The following is a 21,680-nucleotide window of genomic DNA, read 5'->3' as shown; positions in this document are numbered from 1 at the left end:
TTTTTATTCTGTTGTTCCTGTTGCTTCATTTCCTTTTCTTCTACTTCTTCTTCTTCTTCTTAACTTTGATACCTACCTAGCTAGCTCGGCTAATGATGGCAGCTAGCTAGACAGACAGACAGACAGGCATTGCCTCCGCCCCTCCGTCCTCGCCTGCGTATGTACGAGTGGATAGTAGAGCGGGCGCGTGGAGCGGCATCGGCTTGGTTGAATCGGATTGCCACTATGTACTACTACTACCACTACCACCGTTAGCCTCTCCCTCTCCCTCTCTCCCTCTTTATCTCTCATGGAACTGGTGCGCGTGCGCGTGCATGTGTGCAGGTCAGGTCATGATACATTCATTCATGATCATGTTCGTGATCTTGTCTGTCTGTCTGTCTGTGTCTGGCCGCCACCGCTCATATCTACACACACACACACACACACACACACACACACGTACATACATACACACTCCACTCCTCCGCAACTGCATCCATCTGCATCGTACACTCACCCCCGCAACCAGCCAGCCAGCCAGCCATCATATCTACGAATAGAACCCCCTCGCGCCCACGCCATGCGGGTCCTCGTCCAGCCCCATGCCCTTCGCTATCTTCTTGATCAGCGCCTTCTTGAGGAACTGCTCGCGGGCTAGACTTCTTGTTTGCTGTAGCGCGCGCGCACACGTGGTGTTAGCATACACTCTCTCAAAAAAAAAAAAAAAAAAAAAAAAAAAAAAAAAAAAAGAATGAAAGGGGACAACAAAACAACAGCAAGAAAACAAAACAAAAAACTCACCCTAACAAACCCCTCAGCGCCAACCCTCCCGCTATCCAGCCCCCGTCCAAGCACAAAAATCGCCTCGCCCAGCGCCCTCTCCTCAGCAACGACGCGCCACAGCTGCTCGCCCACGACGGTAGGCGCAACAAGCACGTCGTCGACGTCCGGGACCGTCCGCCCCCGCGCCTCCTCCATGACGCGGTCCGCCTGCCCCATCGCCCCGCGGAGCACGCGCTCGTTCGTGTCCAGCGTCGCCTGCAGCGCCGTCAGCGCGTCCAGCTCCCCCTGGAGCTTCGCGTGCGCGGCCCGCAGCGCAGCCTGCTGCGCCTGCAGCGGCGCGATCGCCGCCGCGTTGTCCTGCGTTGCTTGGATTGTTTGCGCGCGCAGCGCCGTCGACAGCGCGCGGAGGAGCGCGTCTTTTTGCGGGTTCGGCGGCACCGGGGGTACAGGGAGGGGCGTTGCGTCTGCGTTTTGCGACGGCAGCGTTACGTCGAGGGGCGAGGTGAGGAGGTCCATGGTTGGGGGTGCGGGCTGTGCCGCTGTTTGCGCAGCGGGCGGCATGTACGCGGCTTGGGGCGGGTAGGCGTTCCCTGGGTACTGGGCATTGGGCGGTAGAGGGGGACCGGCGTATTGCGGTGGCATTGGAGCCGGGGATCCAGAGTATGGCGCTTGTTGCGGTGGCAGCGGAGGCGGTTGCTGGTATCTTGCGAGCGGCGGTTCCGCGTATTGGCCGTGGGGGAAGTTGGGGCTTGCTGGGGTGCCGTTTTCGAATTGTGCTGCCTGGAATGGATGTGGAGTCTGCATCTGCGACTGCGGCGTCGGGGGTAGAGGCCTTTCTGTCAGGCTCGCTTGCCGTTGAGGCATGTGTTGCTGCTGTCCATAACTCGGCAGTCCTCCCATACCGGGAGGCAATGGTGGGAGTGGGGGACCTGCCTGGTGCTGTTGTTGTTGTACATGACCATTAGGATATGGAGATGGGCTGCCGTTCACACCTTCAACCTGCTTAGGGGGTTTTGGTGGAGGCGGAGGGGGCGTGGCCTGATTCATGGGTGCTGGAGACATGGTAGGCTGCGGCTGCATGGAGCGCCTCCACTCGTCTGGCGGCGGGGGCACCGCTGGTGGTGCGGGCTCTGGCTGTTTGGCGACGACCGGGGGCTCCTTCGCAAAGACGCCGCGCAGGACGGTAAGAAAGTCGACGAGGGAGGATTTCTGCGCCGGAAGGGTCAGCACTTTTGAGGAAGCCGCAACCAGGGGTCCTTTTCCACCCACATCCCAAAACTGCCCCCACCCGCTCAAGTACGGGTGGTACACTCTGCCATCCGCACTGACGTGCTGCCCCGGCCGAACCAGCATGTCGCGACTCGGCTCGACATAGACCATCGGCGGCTCCCTGGGATACGCCTGCGGCACCCATATCGCTACCGGGAATCTGTAGACCGCGCCGCGAAACTGGACGGGCACGGTGCCGCTGACGAGCAGGAGCAGGGCCGGTGCGCCGTTCTCGTAGGCTATGCGCGCCCTTCTGTCAGCGCGCGGAAATCTCGTGTATGCGAGTGCGGGGTGGAGCTCGTGCATGCGCGTGCGTACTGTAAACCTCTGTCTTGGGCGCCAGCGACGGGTACTGGCCAAGCGCGTCGGCGACGTCGGTGTAGGTGCGCTTCACATCGAGGTATTCCTGCAGGGCCAGACGGAGCTTAGCGGATGCCGTGAGGGCGCGCGCGGGGGTGGCGGGGGAGTACGTTTGTTAGGACGCTGTAGAGCCAGTTCAGCACTCGGTCGCTGACTGGGGGCATGGTTGGTGGTGGTGATGTTCAGACGTCAGATGCGGGACAACGGCCGGGTGCGCACGAGCGCGAGGGGTGCGAGTCAGTTGTTTGATCCTGTACAGTATTTATATTTGTTTTATCCCCTCGCCCGAAGCACCACCAAGGTACAAGTTTCATAAAAGGTTGGTCATGTATTTGAGAATGAGGGCCCATAAGTCCCTCTCAAAGCTACGTCACGACTGACTGTCCAATCCGCTCGTAACGAGAGTCCCTCCCTGATATTCACACAAAACGCCGTCCCCAGTCGCCAATCGTAAGCTCAAGTAAACGGTGCACTACCGGATTATTCACAGTTAAGAAGATTTAATGCTGGCTCCACTCGATCGTGTTGAGGTCGATGCCCTCCTGCACAAGCTCCCAGAGAGGCGACAGCTCACGCAGGAAGTTGACACGGTTCTTGACCGCGTCGAGGACGTAGTCGATTTCACTGTCGGTCGTGAAACGGCCAATGCCGAAGCGGATACTGCTGTGCGCGCTCTCGTCGCTGCTGCCTAGCGCGCGCAGGACGTACGAGGGCTCAAGAGATGCAGAAGTACAGGCAGAACCGGAGGACAGGGCAATGTCCTTCAGGGCCATGAGAAGCGACTCACCCTCGACATACGCAAACGAGACGTTGACACAGCCCGGGTAATGACGAGTGGGGTCACCGTTCAGGGTGGTGTGCTCCATGGCAAGGAGGCCATCCCTGAGGCGCGTAGAGAGAGCGGTAATACGCTTGGTGTCGTACTGGGGTAAATCGTTAGCTTGCAGTCAAGAAAGCAAATCACAAAATAACAGCGAGTTTCTTGTTCCAATCATAACCCCTGCTGTATGGCAACACGGTGTTCGAGGTACGGTGCAAGCACCGTATGACTCCCCGACGCACTTCAGAAAGCCATGCATGTATAAAGCAAAATAATCATATGGAAGCGGGATGAGGGAATAGGGGAAATTGATGCTTACCTCCATCTCCTCCTTGCAGATCCGCGCGGCCTCGCCAAAGCCAATAACGAGAGGAGGAGCAATAGTGCCACTCCGGAGACCGCGCTCCTGACCACCACCAGTGATAATGGGGTCGAGTCTGACCCTTGGCCGTCTCCGAACGTAGCAAGCACCGATTCCCTTGGGGCCGTAGATCTTATGTCCGGAAATAGACATGAGATCAACGTTCATCTTGTTGACATCGATGGGAATCTTGCCAACAGCCTGAGCGCCGTCAGTGTGGAGGAAGATCTTCTTTGCGCGGCAAATCCGCCCAATCTCTTCTATCGGCTGCACAACACCAATCTCGTTGTTGACGGTCATGATGCTGACAAGCGCGGTATCGGGCCTGATGGCCTTCTCCAGGTCCTCGAGGTTGATGAGACCGTTTGATTGGACAGGGAGGTAGGTGACCTCGATGCCTTCATCCTGCAGATGCCTGCAGCTGTCCAGAACGCACTTGTGCTCGGTCTGGCAGGTGATGATGTGCTTCTTCTTGCCGGACCTCTTGAAGAAGCGCGCAACGCCCTTGATGCTCATGTTGTTGGACTCGGTTGCCCCGCTGGTGAAGATGATCTCCTTGGGGTCCGCGCCGATGAGAGCTGCGATGTGCGCTCTTGCCTGCTCGACCGCCTTCTCCGTCTCCCAGCCGTAGGCATGGGTCCGCGAGTGGGGGTTGCCGTAGAGGCCGGTGAAGAAGGGAAGCATGGCGTCCAGGACGCGGGGGTCCATGGGAGTTGTCGCCTGCATGTCGAGGTAGATGGGGCGCGTGCCGGCGTCCATGACGGTGGCCTGCTTGAGGATGCCGGCAGAGGGACTCATCATGGCGTCGGCGCTCATGCCGGTCGAGGGCATGGTGGCATCCTTGGGCCTGACGCCGGTCTCCTTGAGGAAAGCCTTCTGGTCGGCCTTGATGGCCGTGTCGACGTTGACGGTGGCATTGTTGGCCTTGGTCTCGGAGACGTAGGTGCGGCGGGCGTCGCCACTCAGTGCGGTGGCGGCGCGCAACGAGCTCCTGGGCAGGGCATGGGAAGGAAACCTCCTGGCGCCGAGCTTGAGAGCTTGCCTCGCAGCAGATGGTGCTAGAGAGGACATTTTGAAAAGAAGAGGGGAAAGGGAAAGAAGTTTTAGCTTGGGTGGAGCAACAGGGTGGGAAGCGAGGGCGAAAGCGAGGATCTGATAAGTTGCGGGAAGCACGGGCCGGGTGACGATGCCGAGGGCATCCGCAGCCCGCTGCTAGGTTGGAAGGAAGCGGCACACGGCAAGATGAGCCCCCGACAAGGGATAATGGACCAACTTCCCCCCTCCATGGAAAATCAATAAACTCATGGCTATTAATTAAATGCTGTTGCCTTTACTACGAGTACTGCTGCGTGCGCCACCCCAAAGCTGAACGCAGCACAAGCCGCAGCAAAGTCCTTGGCAAAAACCCAAGCCACGGCCGCCTTCGTCATCGACCTGCCGCGCTTTGGGCTCATATGTAACAACGAACCCTGCCCTCTCTTTGCTAGCTCGCCCACTTTCACAACCCACAAACTCCTTGCGCCATGAGTTGGAAAGGCTTCACCAAGGGCGTCGTCCGCGTAAGCGCATACCCACTCACTTTCTCTTGTCTGAACTCAACTGACGCCCGTCCCGCCAGGCCCCGCAAACAGTCAAGCAGCGCTTCAACATCGTGAGTCGCCGTGCACTTCCCATGAGCGCCCGTGTCCCTAACAGTGCCTCTTCTGCCCAGGGCGAAATCACAAAGGATGCCGTCTACGTCGATGCCGAGCGCCGCTTTGAAGAGTTGGAAAAGGAGACCAAGAAGCTACATGAGCAGTCCAAGAAGTAAAGCACCCAGCCCATCGTTCCGCCTGAGCCCTTTGCTGACGCATGCAGATACTTTGACGCCATCAATGGTACTGGCCCTCACCGCCCTCGGACCCTGGCAGATCGCTGACCCTCGTCCGCAGGCATGCTTGAACACCAGATCGAGTTTTCCCGCGCCTGCGCCGAAATCTACAAGCCCATATCCGGACGCGTATCCGATCCGGACTCGTTCGTGCAGGAAGGGAATCCCGAGGGCATCCGCGCGTGCGAGGAGTATGAGGCTGTGGTGCGAGACCTGCAGGCAACCCTGCAACCCGAGCTCGAGATGATCGAGTCGCGCGTAATAAAGCCCGCCGACGAACTATTGGAGATTATCAAGGTCATCCGGAAGGCGGCCGTGAAGCGCGATCACAAGCAGCTCGACTACGACCGGCACCGCGCCACGCTCAAGAAGCTGCAGGACAAGAAGGACAAGACGCTCAAGGACGAAAAGGCTCTATACAAGGCGGAAAACGATGTGGAGCTGGCGACGCAAGAATACAACTATTTCAACGAGCTGATGAAGGATGAGATGCCCAAGCTTTTCCAGCTGGAGCGCGAGTTCATCAAGCCTCTTTTCCAGTCTTTCTACTACATGCAGCTTAACGTCTTCTATACGCTTCACGAGAAGATGCAGGCCATGGACATTGGCTACTTCAACCTTCAGCTGGAAATCGAGGCCGGTTTCGAGGAGGCTCGCGGCGACATCAAGGAGCAGGCAGAAGCGCTTGGCATTGTCAAGTTCAAGACCACAGGTGGAATCAAGCGCCCGCCGCAGCTCAAGTACGGCCAAAAGGCACAACTCGCCATCGAGGACCGCACGGCATCACCCGGTCGCCGGTTGACCATGGACTCGGCCGACACGGCGCCTCCACCCGCATACAGCCCCGCTCTCGCTTCGCCGACGATACAAACCAGCCTGGCGGCAGGCGGCGCAGATATGAAGCGCAGCGCCAGCACAGGCAGCAACTGGAGCGCGGCAGCCAAGGCAAAGGCCGCGCCTCCGCCACCCAAACCCAAGCCCTCGCGCTTAAGCGGCGTGCCTGCGCCGGAGACGTGTACGGCGCTGTACGATTACGAGGCGCAGGCGGAAGGCGATCTTAGTTTTACAGCGGGCGACACAATTGAGATTATCACGCGGACGCAGAACGTGAATGAGTGGTGGATCGGGAAAGTTGGGTACAAACAGGGACAGTTTCCTGGTAAGGCATTCCGTGGTCATCACAGACAGCGCTGGCATTGGCTAGCGACGAGAAAGAATAACATCTGCTAACACACTTTATTTTGTAGGAAACTACGTGCGCCTGAACTCATAGACATAGATGGAGAGTGTTGCGTTTGAATCAAAGGCGTCAGGGCTGGCATCGGGCAAAGCTGTACTGTCTCTTTCTCGTTCGTTGGAGTACCCATTTGCGCATGGTCGGATAGCTCTCGCGCTCCGAGTGCCTATTTTTTCGTGTGATATAAATACACTACTATCCCCCTCACAGTACTAGGCCGTGCCGCGGTGTAGCTGAGCAGCTGAGCAGAAGAAGAAGAAATGTCGTCGACCTTTTGCCTTTGCCTTTACTTCAGAGCTGCGCGAACCAAAGCGTACGTATGTGCACACACACTCTCACTCTCGCTCGAGGTGTACAGTTCAGCACTCCACACAGCCACCAACTAACTCGCTCAGCCCCCTCCCCCCTACTCCATGTGCTATAGATAACGCGCCAACGCAGCTGCTGCTCACTCCCACTAGGTCGTTGCTGGCCGGTGGAGCTGAGCTCCGAGCTCCGAGCCGAGCTTTCTATCCACTCTTTCTCTCTTTCTCTCTCTCTGTTCCTGAGAGTATTCCGAGACAAGACAAGACAAGACGCGGGAGCTGGGGCGGATATGGATGTCCCAGGCCACGGTTGACTACGTTAGGTGCTTCCGCGGAAGTCTAGTACCTAGGTAGGTGCCAGGCTATGTGGTAGGCCAGGCTCGGGGGCAGCGGGGTCCGCGGCACGCGGCAGCGGCAGCGGCTGCGGATGCGGATGCGCGGAGGGGCCCTGGGGCTATGTAGCAGAAGATGAGTGGGCTCATCGTTTTTTGCTTTGTTTTATTTTTGGGTTTTGGTCTTGGTCTTGTCGATCTGGCGCTTGGGTGCGTGTGTGCGTGTGTCTTACCTAGGTATGTGTATGCTACAAGCTAATGGCGTAACAATCCCTGTCCCTATCCCTATCCCTATGACCGGGAGTTCGGCCAAGGGAATGGTGACGAGAGAGAGAGAAAGAGAGAGGTGTTTGATAGCTACCTACGTCGTACATACCACGTACAGACTGTGCAGAGAGCACGCCGCGCGGGTTGCTGCCTACCTACCACGTACCACGTACGTAATTGGGCGATCGCCGACCGGATCAGCGGGGCCGTGTGCTTGGGATGGGGCATGAGAGAGCTTTCGGTGGTCTGGGCTGCGAGTCGGGGCGGGAGAGGGGGAGGGGAGGGGGAGGGGTAGTTAATTATTTATGGGCGGGTGCGTGGTGAAGGGCGAGTCCAGGTCAGGAGGTGTATAATTACCTCTTTCCCACGTGCATGCCATCCTAACAAGCGCAAAGACAAATAAAAACAAAAATCATGATGACCGTCATGGTTTCTTTATGTTCTTTCGGAAGCCATCCCGACTCCTCCACACGTCCGGCCATTTCATCACCCACATACAGTTTCGTTTCCATGACCGAGTTTGAAAGCCCATCGACCCCCGGGAAAAGAAGAAGAAGGGCAAGAAGCACCTATCGTACCGCAGAAGAAGGAAGACACAAAAAGAGCCGAACAAACCGTCTAAATTACATCAACACAAGACTATTAACGCACCGACCTCCGCAGCGTAGATTCATAAGAGCCTCGGAAATGCTCTTCGTTGTCTGCTTTGCTTTGGAGCGTCAAGGCGCCCAGGAAAGCCAACCCGCAAAAGGAGCGCCCGAGCTGCGACAAGAAAAAAACGAAGGGCTCTGGCGTACGTACGTACTCCAATTATTATGTGGAAGCGAAGGTAGATGAAGGTATTGTACAGTCGAAAAGGAATGCCGTTCCATCAAAAAGGCGTGATTGCATCAGAAAATATTTTTTGTCGTGTTACAAAGGCATGTTTGGGGGAAGAGTCATGGAAGGAGTGTTGCATTACCATCCCCGGCGAAGCCACTCGAATGAAGGAGGGACTGCACATTCCCCCCCCCCCCCCCCCCCCCCCCCCCCCCCCCCCCCCCCAGCCTCTTGGCGGCCGCGGATCATTTGGTGAACAAATACTCGAAGCGCGTCTGTTTTACCGGCCCTTGCGCTGTGTGCCGTTTGCCGCAGGCTCGGTAGCGGTCGTAGCCGCTTCACCCTCGACCGGCTCGCCGTTAAGAAGGACTTGAGGCGCAGGCTCGACGGCCTTACCGTTGGAGCTCTTCTCGGGCGTCTCGCCTTCGACGTCGCTCTCCTCGTACTCGCTACGTTCATCCTTGACCTCCTCACCCCAGGTAACGACGTACCGATACGCGATGCGCACAATGAGGAAGAGCCAGAAGAGGTTGACGGCCTGTAGGCTGCTGAGCAGTGCCAATGTGATGTATTGCGAGATCCAACACTTGTACTGCTGAGTCTCCCAGTTCAGCTCAAAAGGACCAATGGACGAGAATTGACCGTTGACTATGGACCAGAGGATCTTGAGGTTGACATAGTGACGGAGGTACGTCCAGACGAAAATGAAGAAACCGAAGTAAGGGCCAACCAAGGACGAGTCAAGGTAGTTGAGAGTCTTGGATGTCTGTTAACTTGTCAGCCTGCTGTTCCAATGTGTAAACAACGGTGCGTGGGCAACGCACGGCAAGGAAGAAATCACTAATGTCGTGCGTGATGTAGACGGCCAATCCCATGTAGGTGAAATGGAAACGGTAGCTGCACCAAATCAGAGCGATCGTGATGATGTGGTGCATGACCAATTCCTTGAAATCCTTTCTCGGCTTTTCAAGCATCAAAAGCAGAACAATTGCTTGCTGCGCCCAGTAGCTGGCCTGGAGAAGGTAGTACGCCTTGAACACGGCTTCGTGCGACTTGTGTGGGAAGCCCTCGTACATGCCGACGGTGTTGAAGTACCACACGGGCGTGCGCGACATGACGTACAAGCCAAACGGACCAAAGATGCCAAAGTATATGGCCGTGTAGACCTGCTCCATAAAGCGGGCCTGCTTGGCGCGCGACCTAATGCCGGCGTAGACGGACAACGGACGAAGCATGCGCTGCATGAGAAACTCCCTGGTGAAGGAGAGGACGATTATATAGAAGCCGACGAAAGCAAAATCCTTGGCGCCCTTGCCATACTGGATGGGAGTGGAGGGGTCGGCGTCGGGAGCGCGCGGGAGAGGGTAGGACAGGAACAGGGCGGCGTGCAGCGGGTTTTCGGGCGTGGGGCTGACGAGGTAGAGAGAGACGATGATCAGGCAGAGGATGAGCGGGTTGAGCCAGGTGTGTCGCATGGACAGCTTCCACCAGCGCCTCAGGAGGGACTTTGTCCGCCGGCGCTTCGAGTGCCGGCCATGCTTGTCCGGGGTGCGCTGCGAAGGAGAAGAGGATCAGCTGGGATCGCAGGCAAAGCAATGGGCGAGGAGGCATACTCCGCTGACCGGGGCCTGGCCGTCAAAGGCGGTAGCTAAAGCTATGGTCGAAGTGTCTCCCCTGGGGTCGTCGCCGAGGTTGCTAGACTTCCTGCGGCGGCGCGAGCCGCTGCTCAGAGTGGCGCTGGCGTCTTTGCGCACCGGGTGCACAGGAGGAAAGGGCTCGGTCGCGGCTTGAGCCATTGTCGCTTGCGAGGGTCGAGGAAGGGTGAGCGGGCAAGATGGTGAACTGGCTCGCCGAAAATCATCTTACAGGACCCACGGCGCAACCAATGAGCACGACCCCCCTTCCCAACTCCTCTCACATAATCCTGTCCAGGCGCGCATGTGATTGCAGTGCTACTCACGACAATGTTCTAGCTATAACATGTTTTATAGTATTTTACTCATCGTGCTATCTGCTCCTAACGCGCCTCTTGGCTTGCCTGCTTAGGCGCTGCCTCCTCGTCTGCTGCTGCGGCCTCGATTGCTGCCTCCTCTGTTGCTGCCTCCACTGTTGCTGCCTCCTCGGTTGTTGCCTCTTCAATTGCCGCTATCTCGTGCTTCGGGAGAATCTGCTGCGGCTTGGGTGCTGTGTGCCTCGACTGATCCAGCACACCGTGCAACACTCCAGACGGCCAGCTCTCGGCGTATTGCGCGTCCAGGATATCCGCCCAGCTGACGCTGACGCCCTCGCTCGTGAAGGGCACCAATTTGCTCTCATCACGAAGCATCAGCTTCCGCCGCCAACCTTTCTTTGGGACTGGCCCTTTGAGTCTCTGGTCCAAAAGCTCTCTGGCGGTCACTTCCCCGGCGCGTATTCGCTCCAGTTGCCTAGCCGCCAGCCTGTAAGAGTTCGCAATCTTCTTGAGACGGTTAATCTCTGTTATCCGCGCTTTTCTCTTGCCATCTGGGAGCCTGTCCAGGGGGTCCATCGACTCGAGCTCGCTCGCGGCGCTCTCAAACCCCTCAGCTTTTCCGAGTGCTGCAGCCTTCATTTCCAGACGCTTCATGAACTCCGCCTCCAGCTTCGCGGCAGATTCACTTTTCCGCTCAAGTTCCGCTCTCTGCTTCTCGCCCACTTGGTTCTGCTTTTCCAGCACAGCAGCCAAATCCGCGACGGTATTTGCCTTCTGATCCATGATGACCTTTGCTCGCTCTTTGCGCGTGGGCAGATTGCCAGTCTCCTTGAGCTTCTTCTGGACATCGGGCGGCAGCATAGGGTACTCGCCGGTGTCCCAGTGCATTTCATGGAGCTTCCGGAATTGCAACAGGAGATTGTAAGCGGTCATGCCCTGCGTAGGGCTTGGGAAGGTGACGGTCGCCAAGGGGCGCCATACGTCCTTGCGCAAGCTTGCGGGGACGGTTTTCTTGCCGGCGTAGACTAGCTGCTGCAAAGACGAGTGGTTCTGCGCGGGCTTAGCATGGGGCTTTGGGGAGGCGGAGGGCCGGGCAGGCGTACGTTGAGAGAGCGGTTGAGGGAGTAGATGACCTGGTTGGTGCGGATGTTGGAGTAGATGAAGATGTGGCGGCCATGTTCGGCCACACGCATGGCCTTTTCAGCGGACGCGGACATGGCGAGCGTCAATGAGCGCTGGACACTGGGGTGTGCAGAGAGAGCGCGATTGGAAAAGTCGGCGCGCGGACAGGCAGGTCGTTGGCGTCTGTGCGCCCCCGGGTCGACGCCGACATGCGACGCCGGAAGCCGCAGACGATGACGGCAGCACCAGCTGTCCTTCGACGTCGAGACTGGATGCCGTCGCAAGCAATGCCCACGCCGCAATACCCCCATCAGTGCCATGGCCGCCGACTCCCACACGCGGCGCGAGAGACCGTGGCTGCTGCCATACGTATGTCCTCGTCTGCCCCACCCTGCCCGCATCGCTGACCGGCTGGCGCAGAACAGGAAGATCAGGCATTTGCAGGGCATCACCATCCGCAACCTGACCCTCGTCCACGCCCCGCAAAGGCCGCGGGGCAAGACGATTGACGACGACGCCATCCCTTCTGCCCTACGCACCCCCACAAAGGCCGTGGCCCAGCGTGAATCCAGGAGACTGGAGCACTCCCGTTCGTCCAATGACCTCCGTCCTATTGGCGAAGCCGTCGTGGCAGATCTCAGCTCCAAGGAAGATGGTGGCCTTCAGGACAGTCCGCCGCGCCCCCTCCTGCGCACGCGCCGGCGCAGCACCATGGAATGGTCTGGTGCGAGCCCTCTCGAGAGGCAGAAACGACTTGAGGAGGTCGCTGGCGGCCGTATGGCCGATGTCTTTTTCTCGCTGCACGTAGAGGCCATTGACGGTTAGTCGAGCGGGAAATCGTTGTTGCCATACCTGCATGCTCACCAAAGCTCCAGACCCAGTCTATGTCAGTGAAGAGGTGGAGAAGGCCATGGTGCGTTTTGCCTGTCTCCCTCCACGCGCCGGCACTGACCTAGGATGAGAACCCAAACTTCCGTTTCTTCGATCTGGATTCGTGGGGCCCTTCAGTGACACGGCTAGATGCAATCACCGTCAAGGTCTGGGTTAAGAGCGAAGCGATGAAAGAACATCAACACCTTCTTGATCTGACCGTCAATTTTCGTGCCCTGCAGTTCATCGGCAAAGCAGTGAGTCGGCACTTTCCCGTCGTGATGCTGTAGTTGACAAGCTCCTTCCCAGTTGGACAGCTTTCATCATCCGTTCCCGCAGAATTGCGTGCTGTTCCACTTCACCGATGGCATTTATACCAGTTTCACAGATATGTCACCTGAAGAACATACAATTGGCCTGAGCCACTCTTCTACCAAGACTACCTCAGGTCGGACTGATCCCACATCATCTTATGACCAGCTTATGCGCCTATCTACTCTTGATGTCTGTATCCAAGATGCGCTGGCCACTCGCGACAGACTCGCTTCGGACATCAACGGCGTTGTCGAAACTGGACAAGACGCTCTTTCCATGGTGAATCAGGTTCCCGAGGCGCTAGAGCGCGTCAAAACCATTGAAAGCACGGTTCATGCTCAGCGGAAGAGGTTGGAATCAGCCAAAAAGAAACGCGCCGAGCTTGAAGTCAGTATACAGTCCCGCCGTGACGCCATCAAAAGAGGCCGTGAAATGCAGGAAAAAGCACTTGAGGATGTCTTGAACGGGCAGGAACAGCTCAAGCAACGCGAATTTGCAATTCAACAAACCCAGGACGAAATTGTCGGCCAGCGTCGCCGTGTTTGCGAAGACCTTCTGAAAATCTATCCGATTGAACCAATTCCCGGGCGTTCATTGGCTTTTACAATACGCGGCCTTCCATTGCCCAATTCTGAGTTTGACAATGTCAAAGAAGATGTCACAGCTGCCGCTTTGGGTTTCGTCGCTCAGGCGGTAGCTCAAATCGCTGTTTACTTTTCCCATCCACCTCCGTATCCTATCACGCCTCGGGGCTCAACATCCACAATCGAAGATCCAATATCTATGACTACTGGGCCGCGCGTTTATCCTTTGTACATGAGGGGTTCTGTGCGCTACCGGTTCGAGTATGGTGTGTTTCTCCTCAACAAGGACATTGAGATCTTGTCCAACTCGATTGGCCTCAAGCTCTTGGATATCCGCCAGACTTTACCTAACTTGAAGTATTTGTTATACGTTGCTACGGCTGGGAAGGGAGACATTCCAGCGCGGAAAGCTGGTGGCTTCAGGGCTCTACTCAGGTACCCCGGCCTTTCTCGGTCTTTATCGAACAGTTCTTCAATCAATAGCACTGCTAATAGTGCTGTGCTTGCTGAAGGGAAGGGCGAAGGCGGCGCCAAGGCCGATAAAGGGGGAGTGGTCATAGGCAATGGTGTTTCAACGACACCTAGCTTCAAAATGCAGAGGACATCTGCGTTGAGAGGATAGGAGATTATTTTCAGCAAGATCGCTGGCCTGTGGGGCGTCGGCCTCCGAGCAATTCCTGGGTTGTTGTCCAACAAACTTGGGAACGAGGGTAGATGTAACAGGAAGCAACCAATTTGGTAAGCGTGACTTTCACAACCATGACGGAGGGCATGCTGACACGTGCTCGTAGGCAAACAAGATTGCAGAATTCCCTTCTTGTTTCATACTTCCAATACCATCTTCGGGGGTTAAGTGAAAGTTGAATGTTCGGCAAGATTTTTTTAACCAGTGTGGCGTTCAGGTGAAAAAGGCCCGCGGGCCAAATTATACCAATTGCACTCTGGAGTTTTGAATGTGCTCGGATGTACAATAGACGCCTAGCTAAAACTAAGTGATGTAATGGGTGTTGATGCAGACATTAGACAGATTACTTGTGAAATTGTGCTGTTCATCCTTTCACGGTTAAATTGTTAAAAATGTTCTTTGCGCAAGGTCCCCGAATAATACGTCTACCCTAGATATAATACGGCTAGTAGTCGCTAAGTGATCATATAAGATCATGAAAATGAAAAAAATCCCAAGGGGTATAAGATTACTTATGATGATATAAGAATGAAAAAGTATCTTTAAAGTAGAAAGTAACTTATATATTTTTACAGATGTATTACCACAAAGGGTGGATAAATGTCTAGAGGAGGTGGGTGAATCGTTCGGGATTATGTGTAATGTCTAACTAGGTTCCCTTAACATGCTGGAATTGAAGTATACAACGGTCGGAGAGGGCGGATATTGTTATAATTTTCATGTCTCTCGTGAGCAACATGTCCAACCATGAGCGCGGCCTTCAATCCATCTATGGAGTGATCTGTATGAAGCATTTGGAAAGCACTGAGTGCACACCTACATGCTCCTACAGGTTAATTAGATAATGCTAAGGTTCAGAGTGCCTTGACTTGTTCTCGCATCTACGGAATACCATTTACGGCGAGGACAGGGGCCGAGTGCCTAGGTACCTACCTACCAAGTCTGGCTAAACACTGAAGCACGTCATGCTGTGTGTGAAGGAGGAAGGCGCAGTCATGCGCTTCCATACGCAGCATCAGGCAGGTACGACAGGTATAAGTATCCAACTCTTTCATTCCGTCCTTCTTCCTACCATCCACCACGAACGCACACAAATCTCAGTCAACGACTGCATAGCACAACTTACCCACTTCCTCGACCATTCAATCAGCAACCATGCCTAAGTTCGAGATCGGCCAGTCGGTCCGCTACAAGGCCATTGGAGGTTCGTAACAGCGAGCTCATTCAAAGCACAATTCTGTTCTCACCTCGCTGACCACTGCGTCGTTAGGTCCCGATTCCAACACGCCCGAGACCTCTGGCACCATCACTCAAGTCATCACTGAGCCCGGGCAGCTCGCCCATGGCCACTGCAACGCTTCCGAAGAGCAGCCTCGCTACGAGGTAAACATCTCTTCATTCACAGTGACATTGCTTCGGCCAGCGAGCTAATACCTTGGTGGCAGATCAAGAACGACCACACCCACAAGCTTAGCGCTATCTACGAGAAGAACATCCTTGGTCTGGGCGACTAGATGCAGTAGGCTACTACGGGTTGGCAGCTTTGAGGTGATCTCAGGCATGTCCTGAATGGGAGCCATTTGCAGGTGGATCTTGCTTCATTGAGGGAGACGATGGGTGACGTGCGAGCGATATGAATCTCACGTCTGTGAGTAGCTCGTCGGGCGTTTGGGGATTTCCAAAATCTAAGACATTTCACGACTCCCTTTCTGCACAAGCTGTCAGTGAAAACCTGGTGTTGACATTACCCCGTTGCTTTCCTCCAATCCACACCAACACTTGACATTAGATGCGAATGCCCGGAAACCGATCAATTGAAACTTTTATCAAGGAGCGTTGCATCTAGGAACCTTGTATCTAGTAGCCTTTTATCTAAGAACATTGCAACCAGGAATCGTATGTGCAGGAGCCCATCTGCGCCAGAAACGCCACGCTCCAAAAAATCCCTAAAGCAGAACCAACCAGAGAGGAATCCCAGCACGTGTTATCCGGGACCGATTCTGGGCCTAGAGAAAGCAGGTCAGTCACGCCTTACGCAACAACGGCGTCAAAGAGCTAGAACTTACATGTCGTGGTGTTCACTGAGCGAGCTCAGGTGACGGTTGAGTTCCTCGACGCGCTCCTTGTGCGTCTTCACTCCCTCACGCTTGATGCGCTCATCAAGCTAGAAGAAACAACCTATGTTAGCCATCATGACCCACAAAGAAGCACAGACAGACAAGACTCACCCTCTTGCGCCTCCTCTCATCATACCGCTTCTCGGCTTCTGTCTTTCCACGGTATTCCACAGCGCCCTGGCCCTTCTTGCGCTCAGGGCTCTTCTCCGCGACAGCCGTGTCCTTGTTGACGCTCGCTTCGGTAGTGCTGTCGGCGCCAGTAGCCTCGTCTTTCTTTCCCTCAGAAGAGTCGGCGCGCTTGGGCACCTCAGTCTTCTTCTTCTTGACTTTTCGCTTCTTCTCGACGGCCCCGCCGCCGCCCTTGAGCTTTAGCGCTCCTCCGGTCGCGACCTTGTATTCGTCGCTAGGCATCTTGACGTTCGTAGGTGTCTGAGCGTACGGGCGCGTATGGATGGGTGCGTGAGAGCGCGAACTTGTGAGGGTGAACTTGGAGTGAGCTTGTGAAGCTGTGCGTGGGCTCGAGAGATTGCGCTCGCGCGCGCCGCTGTAATGGGTTCTCTCGTGAACGGATGGGTATATCGGAAGGTTGGTAGCCGGTCTGCGCGAAGTGCGCCAACCGCTCGCTGACTTTCTTGACGTGTTGCGCGAGACGTGTGGGGGGTGACGGTGTTGTCGGAGAGGTGGGTAGGTAGGTAGGTAGGTAGGTGGGCGGCGGAGCGGAAAGGCGCCGGCGAGCGGGAGAATGCTGGAGGCAGGAAAACGCCGGGGCGGAGCGGAGGCCTGCCGCTGCTCGTTCTTTGCGCTGCCTGCTCAGCAACATCGATTTTTAATGGTTCTTCCATTTCGCTGCGCATTTTTCTGATGAACTTGCTTTTTGGTTTATATGGCAAAGGTTTTTGTCTTTCGCTAATGTCTCTCACCGTCAAGAGAGAATCACCGTCTGACGATATAGATCGTCTTTTGCGGCCATTCACATCATCTGCCATATTTAGTCGCTCTGAATTTGAGATCTCGATGATGCGCTCTAAATACCTTGATACTGTTACCTACAAAAGGATGCGAGAAGCTTCCGTGGAATATTCATGGTCTAGCTTTAATCCGGGGTCCTGATATGGGTGAGAAAATCTTAGAACGCACACAACTGTTTGACCTTAGATAGTTATTCAGCTATTTCCAGATTTTTCTTTCAACTGCGTGAGACTGCTAACTTATATACGTGAGGTAGCCCTTGAAACAAATAGAAAGACAAACCTGAGAATATTTGCATTTGCATGTAGCGGAGGTTTGTAGAGAGTCAGTCCTAAAAGTGCAGCGAATAACAAACAACCTGCAAACATCTTCACTGGATTTTAGTTTCACTCCACACAAGTATCATTATTATTATCTCATCGCGACGAACCTCTTAACGGTGACGGACGCCAGGAGAATCATTGTATGTCGTAACAAAAAGCAAGTGCTTGTTTGAATTTATGTTGTGACACCGTCCCTTGCATATTCTGACATCATTCATGTCCAACACCACCAAGGGTTCTGAAGTTATCACCATGCGCAAAAAGACGATGGTGCTTGCTTGATGAACGATGCATCCGTTTTCAAAGACAGTGAAGAAAAAAAGAAAAAGCAAAAAAGATGTCTCCGCTCCCAGAATCGAACTAGGGACCTTTCGATGGCATTGAATTCCATTACAGTCGAACGTGATAAACCAACTACACCAAGCGGAGAGTTGAGAAGCTGAGCTTCTCGCTTGGATGAAAAATTTGCTGGTAATGTTTAATTATATACACACATCATTTAAGGGGCCTGGCCTTACATATGACCGACCATGCCGCTCAGCGATTGCCATTAACTGATGGCAATCGACCTTAGTGGCAGAGTAGTAGAGTCACTCGTGATGATGAACCCACCACTCATCAAGAATATTTTTGATTCGGAGGCAACATCTTGGGCTAGTTTAACACAAATGTTCTGAATATCGAGCACATGCTAAGTTCAAGTCTTTCGTCTTTCATTTAATATCTTACAGACGATTCTATACACCACTGGGGCCAAACCCATCCGAACACAATCCTCACAGTGTAACAAGGCCAATCCAGTGGCTCTTTTGGTGGCGTTGCAGCCATTACGTTCCTCTTTGCAAGCAAGAACATCCGAAAAAAAATCGCTAACAAGCAGCGAGGCTGCAAGTGCACAAAAAACACCTCCTTCAAACCATCAGGGTTTCGACCCGGGCCAGGAAAACATGGGTAGTAGTAAAACAGTATTAGTATCATGAATCGAAAGTCGGTCATGCAAACAAGAATATGCCAACGGCGCCGGTCTTTGAGAAAGTTCAAACGGTCTGAACGCGATTCGTTCTAAGCCAGGGTTCCGCACAAAAGGAGTGCTGTTCCTAGGAGCCATGCTGAAATGATTGGGGCGGAGGCGCCAGACCCCTCTTCGGCTATGTCGAAAGGACTGCCGCCACCAGTCTTGGTGTCTGAGCCTTTGCTCGTGGAGGCCGGCTTGTCGGTCGTAGTTGAGCTCACCGAAGAAGACGACTTGAAGGTAGTAGTACCGCTAGCAGTAGTCGAGATGGCAGTTTCCGTCGATGATGCTGAAGTGCTATCGGCGGTGTTTGTTGTATCCGTGGACTTGGTGGAACTGGCGGTGGATGAGGAGCTGGTGTCGAAAGCGATACTGGTTGGTATTGAAGTGACGGACGAGATACGCATCGTGGCTGACGCTGAACTGTCGGAAGTTTTGGTGCTTGAAGAACCGCCGAGCGTCGTTGCCGCGACATTCCGGCAGATGATGCCCGGCCCTGCGCCGCGCAAGAAGACGCCAACTATAGAGTTCTCTTCCACATCGGCGCTAGCGCAACTGGCTTGTACCTCGCCTTGGACCTTGATCAATCCGGTGATGCATGACAGTGAGCAGTTCTCGCCCGTCGAAAGATCATCTCCCGTGCAGCCATCAATGTCCTTGTTGTAGACTTTCATGCAAGTCCCTGTAAGTCCTTGGACCCGCGGCGTAAAGTCGGAAAGAGAAGCAGAACTAGCAGATGCGGCGAAAAGCCCCAGAGAAAAGGCGAGAAGCCGTGCGGTGTTGAGATGCATGATGGAGAAAGTCAAGGCTCGATGCCCAATGCTCCGAGTAACTGGCGACGAGACGTAGGAGTGGAAATGTAGAAGCAGCTGCGGACAGGTGGGGAGAGAAGAGGGCTGATGTGAGACAGGCGACACGAGCCACAAGGTGTAGCACGGTGAGACGCGTTTGGTTTGAGACGAGTAAAGAACGACAGACTCGGAGGGGATGAGGAGAAGAGAAGAAAGGGTCGCATGAGGCGAACGAAAATAGAGAAGGAAGCACCAGTGCGCAAGCAATTAGCCCTCGAGCTCAGGTTGCTTTGGGGGCGGGGGCGAGAGGGCGTTTGCAGAGGAGCAGGAAGCAGCTCCACGTTCCCGCGACGTTTGCAAACTGCTGCCTGCGCAGGTAAGGCGGAAGAGGGCAAGTAAAACACGCGGTCAAAGAATGAGGGGCCGGGGTAGCGACAGCGTCATTCCTGCAAGGGCGCGAGGCGACAGAGATAGGTAGGTAGGTACGGATTACATAGAGTTAGCAAAGGGCGCCGGTGTATTTCAATAAAGCTTCTCACGATACCACCTGGCGGAGTGTGGGGAGGCCTCTAGATAGGCGCCGGACGGACGACTAGCACGACCAGGTCTTGCATGGCCGAAGCCATCATGGCCTGCCGGTTGAGAGGCGACAGGCCCTCGTGCAACGGTTGAGGAGTCGTGATGCGCGCTGTTGCATTCCTCGTGTTTCAGCCTGAGTCCAGGATGACCAATCACGTGCCATGCCAAGCCTGATCCTCACGTGCCGAGTCCGGGGAAGGCAGGGCCGGTGCGGCCTGTCTGCTGCCCAGTGCTTCGACGGCGACGACGACGACGACATGAGCTGCTCAGGATGAAGAAGACGCTGCTGCTGTGCTTCATTCACGGCTTCAAGGTCCCTCGATCCCGGCCGCTGTTCTGCTCGTGCTTCTGCTGACAGCCAGCCTCCAGGGCAACGACGACACCTTTGGCAACTTCCCCCAGCACCTTCGCGCCGTCGTCAGCCATGCGCTCCCTAAAGTCGCCGTGGCCGTCATAGTGTACCCCCAGTATGAGACAAAGGGCGACCTGCATGAGTGTGTCGCCGGTTTTAAAGACTGGTATGCACCCCCGAGAGGCGCGCGCTAAACAGCGAGCAGCTGAATGGCGGCAGGCTGCAGAACAAGGTCATCGATCTCGAAGTCGCAAACGGCACCCCGTCGCCTACGGTGGATCCCTCTGTGCGGACCATTCTCGTCGGCCACTCGATGGGTTAGCATGGCGCCTTGACCCCCGTGTGCAGACGGAATATATTAAAGCTGTCTAGGAGGTATCGTCGCCGCCGAGACCGTCCTCGCAATCTTGAATGACCAGCCCGTGCAAAGCGGCGGCTCGGAGCCTGACGCTTCTCTGTCCAAGTCCGGTCTCATGTTCCCATACATCCAAGGCATCCTCGCGTTTGACACGCCGTATCTGGGCATTGCACCAGGTGTCGTTGCGCATGGTGCCGAAGGTCATTGGAATACTGCCTCGGCTGCCTACTCTGCTTACACGAATGTGTCAAACATGTTTGGGTGGGGCAAAGCCAACAACTCCTCCGAGGGTGCTGTAGAAGCTAGTAAGGCGCTTGTCGCAAGCCAGCAAGCTGCCAATACCAATGCCAGTTCTGCGGCTGCACCGGCCTGGCAGCGCTTCGGCAAGTATGCTGCGTATGCGGGCGCTGCGGGTGCTGTTGCCTTAGCGGGTGCTGCCGCTTATGGGCAGAGAGAGAAATTGACTGAAGGTTGGAACTGGGTAGGCTCACATCTTGAATTTGTGGGCTGTCTGGCTCGCGGAGAAGAGCTGAAGAAGCGAGTGGCTTCTATTGTTAAGCTCACAAAAGATGATCTCGGTTTTGCAGATCTCTTCACGCAACTCGGTAAAGCTGCGCAGAACGAGGGCAAGGCCAGTACAAAATGGAGCTCTGGTGTTTTGGGAGAACAGCGAACCTTCTGCACCATTCCCCGAACTGACCCGGCCGTCAAGGATTTTTTTGTGCCGGCTGTCAACGACAAAGCTCCAGATGAGACCTGGGCGCACATGAACATGTTTGAGCCGAAGAACAACCCAGGCTACTACGCCATGGGTGAGAAAGCCAAAGACTTCATCGCGCAGTGGGCCACCAATTCTTGGTACGAGGAAGCTACCGGAAACGAGAAAGCGATCGAGTATGAGAAAGCAGACCCTGACCAGCCGAAGCATATCAACTCTGACAATAGCCGCAGGAGTTGATGCGATTACAAGGGCGTGCATGACCTAAACCAGGACAACTGAGAAGGTCGATGAGCTGCAGGATAACATTGCATTTGTAATTAAAGAAGCAGTAGGGAATTGAAGGGATAGGCAGGATTTCCTCAGTATGTCGTAGATGCTGTTGAGTGCGGCGGGGCTCAAGACGTCATAACAGCAGAGGGACGATGCCCTTGCAGAATCAGCTTTCAACCCACAGGTAATGATCTACTTTGCAGCGGATAGTTCTATCAAGCAACAAACAGCAAACAAATACCCGGACATGTTTTCT

General features: G+C 55.1%; 9 protein-coding genes and 1 non-coding gene across 10 annotated transcripts; 3 read left to right on the top strand and 7 right to left on the bottom strand.

Annotated features, from left to right (window-relative positions):
- Window positions 1-532: 532 nt before the first annotated feature.
- K452DRAFT_230078 (uncharacterized protein) lies at window positions 533-2,558 on the bottom strand (the record flags this gene model as incomplete). The annotated part of the gene is made up of 5 exons (XM_033537075.1): window positions 533-652; window positions 784-1,974; window positions 2,035-2,273; window positions 2,353-2,440; window positions 2,505-2,558. 5 exons carry the CDS (start codon window positions 2,556-2,558, stop codon window positions 533-535), a joined length of 1,692 nt encoding a protein of 563 aa, XP_033396276.1.
- Window positions 2,559-2,642: 84 nt separating this feature from the next.
- Window positions 2,643-4,687, bottom strand: K452DRAFT_288645 (uncharacterized protein). Its single transcript, XM_033540703.1, has 2 exons — window positions 3,534-4,687; window positions 2,643-3,317 (listed from the first exon to the last, which is right to left on the bottom strand). The coding sequence occupies exons 1-2, from the start codon at window positions 4,644-4,646 to the stop codon at window positions 2,895-2,897; spliced, it is 1,536 nt and encodes a 511-aa protein (XP_033396275.1). The 5' UTR covers window positions 4,647-4,687; the 3' UTR covers window positions 2,643-2,894.
- A 182-nt stretch (window positions 4,688-4,869) lies between these two features.
- Window positions 4,870-6,952, top strand: K452DRAFT_288643 (uncharacterized protein). Its single transcript, XM_033540702.1, has 6 exons — window positions 4,870-5,134; window positions 5,194-5,226; window positions 5,287-5,381; window positions 5,433-5,452; window positions 5,507-6,604; window positions 6,693-6,952. The coding sequence occupies exons 1-6, from the start codon at window positions 5,099-5,101 to the stop codon at window positions 6,716-6,718; spliced, it is 1,308 nt and encodes a 435-aa protein (XP_033396274.1). The 5' UTR covers window positions 4,870-5,098; the 3' UTR covers window positions 6,719-6,952.
- Window positions 6,953-8,685: 1,733 nt separating this feature from the next.
- On the bottom strand, window positions 8,686-10,201 carry K452DRAFT_273186 (uncharacterized protein; the record flags this gene model as incomplete). The annotated part of the gene is made up of 3 exons (XM_033539134.1): window positions 8,686-9,171; window positions 9,230-9,958; window positions 10,019-10,201. 3 exons carry the CDS (start codon window positions 10,199-10,201, stop codon window positions 8,686-8,688), a joined length of 1,398 nt encoding a protein of 465 aa, XP_033396273.1.
- A 171-nt stretch (window positions 10,202-10,372) lies between these two features.
- On the bottom strand, window positions 10,373-11,608 carry K452DRAFT_288640 (uncharacterized protein). The gene is made up of 2 exons (XM_033540701.1): window positions 11,460-11,608; window positions 10,373-11,406 (listed from the first exon to the last, which is right to left on the bottom strand). Exons 1-2 carry the CDS (start codon window positions 11,571-11,573, stop codon window positions 10,423-10,425), a joined length of 1,098 nt encoding a protein of 365 aa, XP_033396272.1. The 5' UTR covers window positions 11,574-11,608; the 3' UTR covers window positions 10,373-10,422.
- A 115-nt stretch (window positions 11,609-11,723) lies between these two features.
- Window positions 11,724-14,265, top strand: K452DRAFT_273185 (uncharacterized protein). Its single transcript, XM_033539133.1, has 6 exons — window positions 11,724-11,847; window positions 11,899-12,298; window positions 12,354-12,391; window positions 12,441-12,605; window positions 12,658-13,985; window positions 14,039-14,265. The coding sequence occupies exons 1-5, from the start codon at window positions 11,797-11,799 to the stop codon at window positions 13,867-13,869; spliced, it is 1,866 nt and encodes a 621-aa protein (XP_033396271.1). The 5' UTR covers window positions 11,724-11,796; the 3' UTR covers window positions 13,870-13,985; window positions 14,039-14,265.
- Window positions 14,266-15,729: 1,464 nt separating this feature from the next.
- On the bottom strand, window positions 15,730-16,753 carry K452DRAFT_351806 (uncharacterized protein). Its single transcript, XM_033545742.1, has 3 exons — window positions 16,161-16,753; window positions 15,999-16,096; window positions 15,730-15,938 (listed from the first exon to the last, which is right to left on the bottom strand). Exons 1-3 carry the CDS (start codon window positions 16,458-16,460, stop codon window positions 15,917-15,919), a joined length of 420 nt encoding a protein of 139 aa, XP_033396270.1. The 5' UTR covers window positions 16,461-16,753; the 3' UTR covers window positions 15,730-15,916.
- A 928-nt stretch (window positions 16,754-17,681) lies between these two features.
- Window positions 17,682-17,770, bottom strand: K452DRAFT_t99. The gene has a single exon. It is a non-coding gene; the product is annotated as a tRNA-Tyr (tRNA).
- Window positions 17,771-18,362: 592 nt separating this feature from the next.
- On the bottom strand, window positions 18,363-19,255 carry K452DRAFT_48201 (uncharacterized protein). The gene has a single exon (XM_033546720.1). The coding sequence runs from the start codon at window positions 19,142-19,144 to the stop codon at window positions 18,404-18,406; it is 741 nt and encodes a 246-aa protein (XP_033396269.1). The 5' UTR covers window positions 19,145-19,255; the 3' UTR covers window positions 18,363-18,403.
- Window positions 19,256-19,963: 708 nt separating this feature from the next.
- Window positions 19,964-21,671, top strand: K452DRAFT_288634 (uncharacterized protein). Its single transcript, XM_033540700.1, has 4 exons — window positions 19,964-20,036; window positions 20,093-20,241; window positions 20,295-20,392; window positions 20,448-21,671. The coding sequence occupies exons 1-4, from the start codon at window positions 19,995-19,997 to the stop codon at window positions 21,389-21,391; spliced, it is 1,233 nt and encodes a 410-aa protein (XP_033396268.1). The 5' UTR covers window positions 19,964-19,994; the 3' UTR covers window positions 21,392-21,671.
- Window positions 21,672-21,680: the final 9 nt, after the last annotated feature.

Source organism: Aplosporella prunicola, assembly GCF_010093885.1.
Source record: "Aplosporella prunicola CBS 121167 unplaced genomic scaffold K452scaffold_16, whole genome shotgun sequence".
Taxonomy (NCBI): domain Eukaryota; kingdom Fungi; phylum Ascomycota; class Dothideomycetes; order Botryosphaeriales; family Aplosporellaceae; genus Aplosporella; species Aplosporella prunicola.
This window is presented reverse-complemented; position numbering and strand designations above follow the sequence as displayed.

Excerpts from the sequence above, each read along its gene's own strand:
- K452DRAFT_48201 (XM_033546720.1), bottom strand. The coding sequence starts at position 19,144 with ATGCATCTCAACACCGCACGGCTTCTCGCCTTTTCTCTGGGGCTTTTC.
- K452DRAFT_288640 (XM_033540701.1), bottom strand. The coding sequence starts at position 11,573 with ATGTCCGCGTCCGCTGAAAAGGCCATGCGTGTGGCCGAACATGGCCGC. Across the intron at positions 11,407-11,459 it reads CCCTCAACCGCTCTCTCAAC|AACCACTCGTCTTTGCAGCA; the intron begins GTACGCCTGCCC and ends AAGCCCGCGCAG.
- K452DRAFT_288634 (XM_033540700.1), top strand. The coding sequence starts at position 19,995 with ATGAAGAAGACGCTGCTGCTGTGCTTCATTCACGGCTTCAAG. Across the intron at positions 20,037-20,092 it reads GCTTCATTCACGGCTTCAAG|GGCAACGACGACACCTTTGG; the intron begins GTCCCTCGATCC and ends GCCAGCCTCCAG. Across the intron at positions 20,393-20,447 it reads TCTCGTCGGCCACTCGATGG|GAGGTATCGTCGCCGCCGAG; the intron begins GTTAGCATGGCG and ends AAAGCTGTCTAG.
- K452DRAFT_288643 (XM_033540702.1), top strand. The coding sequence starts at position 5,099 with ATGAGTTGGAAAGGCTTCACCAAGGGCGTCGTCCGC. Across the intron at positions 5,135-5,193 it reads TCACCAAGGGCGTCGTCCGC|GCCCCGCAAACAGTCAAGCA; the intron begins GTAAGCGCATAC and ends CCGTCCCGCCAG. Across the intron at positions 5,227-5,286 it reads TCAAGCAGCGCTTCAACATC|GGCGAAATCACAAAGGATGC; the intron begins GTGAGTCGCCGT and ends TCTTCTGCCCAG.
- K452DRAFT_273185 (XM_033539133.1), top strand. The coding sequence starts at position 11,797 with ATGGCCGCCGACTCCCACACGCGGCGCGAGAGACCGTGGCTGCTGCCA. Across the intron at positions 12,392-12,440 it reads AAGAGGTGGAGAAGGCCATG|AACCCAAACTTCCGTTTCTT; the intron begins GTGCGTTTTGCC and ends ACCTAGGATGAG. Across the intron at positions 12,606-12,657 it reads TGCAGTTCATCGGCAAAGCA|TTGGACAGCTTTCATCATCC; the intron begins GTGAGTCGGCAC and ends GCTCCTTCCCAG.
- K452DRAFT_288645 (XM_033540703.1), bottom strand. The coding sequence starts at position 4,646 with ATGTCCTCTCTAGCACCATCTGCTGCGAGGCAAGCTCTCAAGCTCGGC. Across the intron at positions 3,318-3,533 it reads TCTGCAAGGAGGAGATGGAG|TACGACACCAAGCGTATTAC; the intron begins GTAAGCATCAAT and ends GATTTACCCCAG.
- K452DRAFT_351806 (XM_033545742.1), bottom strand. The coding sequence starts at position 16,460 with ATGCCTAGCGACGAATACAAGGTCGCGACCGGAGGAGCGCTAAAGCTC. Across the intron at positions 16,097-16,160 it reads ATGAGAGGAGGCGCAAGAGG|CTTGATGAGCGCATCAAGCG; the intron begins GTGAGTCTTGTC and ends TGTTTCTTCTAG. Across the intron at positions 15,939-15,998 it reads CTCAGTGAACACCACGACAT|GCCCAGAATCGGTCCCGGAT; the intron begins GTAAGTTCTAGC and ends TGCTTTCTCTAG.